This window comes from Drosophila sechellia, chromosome 3L, assembly GCF_004382195.2.
Source record: "Drosophila sechellia strain sech25 chromosome 3L, ASM438219v1, whole genome shotgun sequence".
NCBI lineage: Eukaryota > Metazoa > Arthropoda > Insecta > Diptera > Drosophilidae > Drosophila > Drosophila sechellia.
In genome coordinates, this window is record NC_045951.1 from 11044220 (window position 1) to 11050670 (window position 6451).

The 6451-nt window shown below is 38.9% G+C and overlaps 1 protein-coding gene across 1 annotated transcript; it reads right to left on the reverse strand.

Annotated features, from left to right (window-relative positions):
- Positions 1 to 1871: 1871 nt before the first annotated feature.
- LOC6605258 (glutaminyl-peptide cyclotransferase) lies at positions 1872 to 2946 on the reverse strand. The gene has a single exon (XM_032719416.1). The coding sequence runs from the start codon at positions 2921 to 2923 to the stop codon at positions 1892 to 1894; it is 1032 nt and encodes a 343-aa protein (XP_032575307.1). The 5' UTR covers positions 2924 to 2946; the 3' UTR covers positions 1872 to 1891.
- Between the last annotated feature and the right edge of the window lie 3505 nt (positions 2947 to 6451).

The window sequence follows — 6451 nt, forward strand, 5'->3', positions numbered from 1 at the left end:
TGTGATAAGTTTTTTCATGTACAGCGCACATCATAACTGTATGCTAACCTATAAATAACATTATAACCATAAGAAACCACATATAAGTCCACATTCATTTAAGTCCAAGGGAAACCTTCTCTCGCTATTCCATGAGAAACTGACTTATACTTTTGAAACGCAGCGTATTATATGTATTTGTAAGTACACAATTTTTTGTTGATTAAGCAGAAAAGGGTTAGGCGACTGACTGCAGACTGTTAATGAATGTTGGGCAAGACTTTCGTGGTAATACGGGAATCTTCTTGTTTTAGTTAAGCAAAAGAAAAGGAGTGAAAGACATAATCTTGAAAAAAATATTGGAAAGAAATCCTTTTCAAAGGCTCAAAGGGCCTCCTTTGAAATATCATGCTATCTGTATTTAGTCAAAAGAACAATTTCCCTTGGGGCTTAATCAATTCGGAAGGCACTGCAAGAGTATGCAGACTTTTTTTCGGGTAATTAAAACAATGTAATGAAAATTGTACATATCTTTGCATAACAGATTTATGACTAGGGAACTGAATATAAAAATGGGGTTAAGTTGTGCACTGTGAGCAATGCATAATTAAGATAGAATATTTAGTATGTTGTAAGGAAATCTGTTTTAATAGTTATCATGTATATAATCTAAACAATAAATCATTTGGATATTAAATAAGTATTTGTATCTTTATAATAAAGTATGTTGATACAGTTTATAAATAGAAAATAAAGTTTTTGTGTTTTATCTAGTTTTAGTCTTTTATCTATATTTTATTTAATAGTCTAGAAAGGCTTAGTCTTTTTTTGAGTCTTAGAAAAATCGAAATAAAATCTGTAAAATTTTAAGGATACTCCGTAATTAAAAGGACACTTCAGATAACCCTTTTTGACAAGTGTTCAAGTCCACATAGTAGCAGTGTGCCAGTTCTATTTGCCAGTTTTAATTATTGTCCGTTTTTATTGCAGTCCGCAGATAAGGTCCGACGACAGGGATATGGCCTTCTGTGGGTCGTTCTGGGATTGGGTTGGGGTTCTTTTGGGTGGCTGTCAGTGTCAACGCAGTCATCGTCACCCCCCCTTTTCCAACCCACTCTCTTAGCTGGTTTTTCACCACTCGCAATCGCAGTGCAGCATCAGCTGGCGATTAACTTTTCAAATGGGAACCCTTTTTCGCGCCGCTGTCGGCGATATGCTAATGATGACCACCGACCGACCTCCATGCCTTCGCCAGTTCATCTACATGTATCTGCGGATATATATATATATATATACATATATATGCACAATCCCCAGCCGATTTCTGGGCCCGTGTCCGCCATTCGGTGCGGTGCCCGCTGGCTGTGATGTACACTTTTTGTGTTTCATTATTCGCCACATCCACATCCACATCCTTCTTCTCCTGGAAGCTTCTGGTGCTGCTTCTGTTCTGTTCTGCTCCGCTTTGCTTTTATTATTTTCAAGTTTAATTAACTTTCGTGTTGCTTTCAGCGAGCTGGGAGCAGAGTACATAAATTTCGAGTGTTGCCCGTGGCCTGATGGCTGATGGCTTTTGGCCAACTGGGGAGCGGAAAAACGTTGGCGAATGGATGGAAATTTGATACGATTCGGTTGCCAGCAGAGGCGAAAAGTAACAACACAGCAGTCTGCGGTTGAGGCCAAGTCAGAATTGTGGTTATTAATAAAGGAACGATCGCAAAGCACTTCATTTCCATCAATTTGATTTTCCGTGTTTTTTTCGCTTTAAATTTAGCTATTCCCTTTAACTAAAATAAAATTTAATATTCATTTACCATACTAACATAATACAAAAATTGTATATATAATGAGCCACTCCTTCTCTTAATTTAACCAACATGCAATATAGGTATTTAAAGACATATATTTATTGTTACTGGTTAACAGTATTGGATATAGATGGTGCTGAATTTAGGTATTCCATTACAAACATTCGCAGAACTAGACCCACTTGCTCCGTAGTATTGTAATCCACGTTTTTCTCCACATCTTCCGCTTGATGCCAAACTGCTGGATATCTATTGGATATTAGATGTATGACCGGAACGTTGAGCCTCGTGAAAGGCAGGTGGTCATCAGCTACATCAACACCAGGCTCAAATTTGAAGAGTGGACGTTGCAAGCGCAGAATGCCCGCCTGGAATAGCTTCTGCTCCAGCTGGACAAGTCGGTGGAACCAGCCTGAAGTATCGAGAATGTTTTTCTTAAAGACCACATCCTTTGCTCCAATTAGATCCGGCAGCACGAAGAGGTCTATCTTGTCAAGGAAACCGTGCTTCTCCCACAGCTCCGCCAAGTGTCTGGAGCCATATAACGAATCCTCTTGCGACCATTCCCCAAATGCCTCCTCACCGTCGAAGAAGACCAGCATTAAACTGATCTCGGAGCGATGAAACTGGTTACTCAAAATTGTAGCCATATTTAACATCAAAGCACAGGGAACTGCCGAATCCGTGGCGGCCATAAAATCGAAATCCTTGAAATACTTGCTGTCATAGTGGCAACCAAACATTAGGTATCTTTTAGCTCGAGGATTCTGACGGGCCACAATATTGTGGAAGGTTACGTTACTCATAATAGGCACTTTCTGCGTGAAAATATCTAGCTCTACGTTCCAGTTAAGTTTCTTCAGGTAATCCACTATGTAGTTTCTCACTTCAGAATGTCCCAGTGTGCCTACTGCCCTCTTAATCGCAATCCTTTGCACATTCTGGCGAAGATTTTCAGGATCGGAGAGTCCGGCGATCCTTCGCATCTGACCAAGATTCAGTTTAGTGGGCTCATATCTTAAAGTTCCATTGCGGCCCACTGTTAGAAAATTCGTGTGAAACGATTGACAAATGGCTATAATAACAGCTATGATCGTGAGACAGATCAATGCTATGAAACTGCGCCAGCAAGGCATTTTCCTGAACTGAAAAGCTGCGGTTTTAACTTAAACAATAGTTTTCCGCTTTAAATGGCGATTTGATTCGCTTGTCAAACTTCAAAAGAAGGGTATCTGTCACGCTTATACACTTTAAGACTATAAAATTAAGATCGGCTAATTCAAACATTGTTACATCAGTTTAAAACTAGAACTACCTCGAAAGTAGTATATGTTTGTAAAGTAATGAAAATAATTTTATAAGTTAAGTTTACTCGTTGAAAAAGGAAATATGTAACTGTTTATATATTAATTATGACTTGTAGTATCCTCGTTATTCAACCAAGTGATACCCTTTGTTCTGCTCAAACTCATAACTTTAAAACGCTTGGACTTTTAATTGCATTAAGCCTAACCAATTTTCCATGCACGAGTAAACAAAAAACTTCAGGAAGAGATCTGGATCTGGATAATATATGTACATATGTATATACTTATTCGATCGATTCTGTGATAGGGCTGTAATTACCCGACATGGAATGACTCAGTCAGAGTAATAATCGCATGGACGTGAAGCGGCTCAAGGCATCGCTGAGATCCAAGAGAATTACTTAATGCCATAAGGCAACTGCTCGACAAGTGCTTACGTAATTCCGCATGATTATATAATATAATAAATCGCAACACCAACACGAGCCACATCTATCGCATTCTGATGATTAATTTGGGGAGGCGAGGAGCAGCAGCAGGCCGAGTGGAAATCGACTTTGGGCTGCCAGTCAGTCTGTCAATTAGACCTTAATGTATTGTACTTAAAGTTATACGCAATTACGATAGAACTTCATCGAGGGAACTGGTTTTCAACTTCTGTCCCGGCCGATAAACAAATGAACACATAAGCCGAAACAGCAGACACTCCGATTCTCAGACAGTCAAACCTCACTCAAGTGACTGCCAACAGCGATGGCGAAATAAAAAAAAAAACAAAAAAAATCAAATTTGGGCCAAATCAATCTAGTCGAAGTTGATATACACTTGTTAGGTGATCTTCACTGTGTAGTATAGTGTGCAGAATTATACAGAAGAACTATAAAGTTAATATGCAATTTTAGTTGTTTCTAAATGTTGTTTTTACCAGATAATAAATAGGGGTTAAATGTACTTAGCATTTGCCACTTTGCAGCATAGTTTATGTAGTTCAATGCTGCTGACTTCAACTGATAAATTACTAGTTAAATGTATTGGCCATAAACCAAATTTGAAATCACTCGACGGAAGTAAAGTGAATTTACTGTGGACCTGTGTCTGGGTCGCTTTTAGCCCTGCGGGTTCTCTTTATATACATATATATAAATATATTTTTTTTTTCGGACCCCATCTGTTCACTCGGACTGTCTGTTGGTCTTGAGATTTATGTCTGCAAAACAATCTTCCAGTCAAGCTAACAAACAAGCATTGTTTACCAACCCCGGCCGGTTTTGATACCCTAAAGAATGGGTCTCCCAGGCATCTAACACAATGAGCAACTTATTTCATTAACTTAGTTATTAAATGGCAACTTTCTTACTGGCAAAAGTAAGGCATTAATCATTCAGGCTGATCTTAGTTAAAAAATATACGATAGATTTTCACAGTTTCTATTATTTTGTCTATTTTTAATTCCCCATTCGCCAGTCTGTCGTTTATTTATGTATTTAACATAATCTTGAATATATTAGCACACTTAGCTGCAATGCCATTTTTTTTTTTGGTTATTAGATAGCTTGTGGTCCCAATCCGTTTAGCAGACATATGAATATTCAGAGGTTTGTCCGGCGCCAAGTTTATTTATCTAATCCATTTATTGTAGCTCTAAACGAGGTATTTTAATTGCTCAGGTTGTGCTTTTTAACTTTCGAACCTGATCTCCTGAACGCCAAAGGATTTCCTCGCCTTCGGATTCACTTCAACCGCAACGAAACTGCCGTCCGCCTCTCAATTGGATGCGAGGGTTCATCATCGCCGCCCTCAGCACTCGCCCGGAATTATCTCCGCCCCACCATCGCCCAACCCAGAACCACTCCGATGGGGATTGGGTGGGGGTCGGCACACTGCGGATCGAATGGGGTCCCAAAGATCCAAGACCGTTCGTTCGGCCAGGCTGCCTCGAGATTGAGTCAAAGATACGGTGGGGCAACACGCGTCCGTCGCTGGATGTGATTGCTGATACCCTTTACAAGGAGGGTTCGAATAAGTAGGAGTGAAGTTTTAAGTATGCGTGTGTGCATTATATAGGTAACTCCATTTGAACCTATTATAATATAATTGTTAATTATTAATACTTGATTTCTACATTAAGATAATGGCTAATAGTTGTTACTTTTACTATTTGCTATTAAGTGTATATTTTGGATACTATGTTAATTGAGAGAAGTTATTTCTTATTTACCATGTTTACCATATCCTTCTATTCTTTTTTTTTTAGAATGTGATGATAATGTTGATATCATCCAAGTATTGAAAATTGGTTGTGATTTTAAGGTATTCCACTTGAAGATGAGATAACAAAGATTTATATTATAGTTAAGTTACATTTAAGATATATGTTTAGTTATGATATAGTATATTATATACTATATATAAGCTTTATATTATAGCTTATATAAAAACGGTGTGGAAACCGCTTTTTGCAACATTGTCTTAATATGAACCTATGAACCTAACCTATATTATTGATCTTCAAGGGTATTATATGCTTCGTATGCTTCCTTGAGATGGCCCCTTTTTTTGTCTTGCGTCATTTTGGGTCGCTCGATCCCCAAGCGCTGCAGGCTCCTCGCTACTCGCTCCTCGCTCCTCGCTCCTCGCTCCGAATTCGGAGTCGCAATCGGAGTTAAAGTTGGAGCATGAGGAAGAGGAAGAGGAAGCGGTCAGAGGCAGCAGAGTTGTATGTATGTACGTGTGCAAATGGTAACCGAGATTATACAGGTACGTGTGCATGTGTGTGTGCGAAGGTGCGGCTGCTCGCTGTGGTTGTTGTTGCTTTTATAGGCGATTTATAACGTTGACTTCGTGTGGTGTTTTTTTTTCGTTATTTTGTTGATCATTTTTGTTGTATTTTTTTTTGCTGCTTTTTCTTTTCAGTTGCTTGCTGTGGTTAACTTTGTTGTTAGTGCTTTTGTTGTTGCTGTAATGGCCGTAGCCTGCGTTTTGATTGCAGTCAGAGTTGCTGTTGTTGTTGTTGCCTTTGCCTTTTTCATGCCATTTAAGTCTTATTTATGGTTCTCGTTGATGATCGTGTTGATGGTCGTACTTTTTTCCATCCATTTTGTTATTGTTGTGTTGTTGTTCAGCGTTTCTTTTTACCATTTTTCCTTATTTTTTCTGTTTTTTCTTTTTTTTTTTGGTCTTGAGTTAACCTTTTTTTCGACTGCGGTACTCTGCGTCTGCGAGGGAGTTTGATTTGATATGGGTCATGCCGGCGCATTATCTATCCACGAACATCATCCCCGGATCGTGAGACCAAGTGCGTGCTGTCATCCCCTAAGGTAAGGTATCGCCAGGTACCAAACTGGTAATAAAATCGTT

What these genes read in the sequence shown, in the direction of transcription:
- LOC6605258 (XM_032719416.1), bottom strand. Translation starts at nt 2,923, where the DNA reads ATGCCTTGCTGGCGCAGTTTCATAGCATTGATCTGTCTCACGATCATA.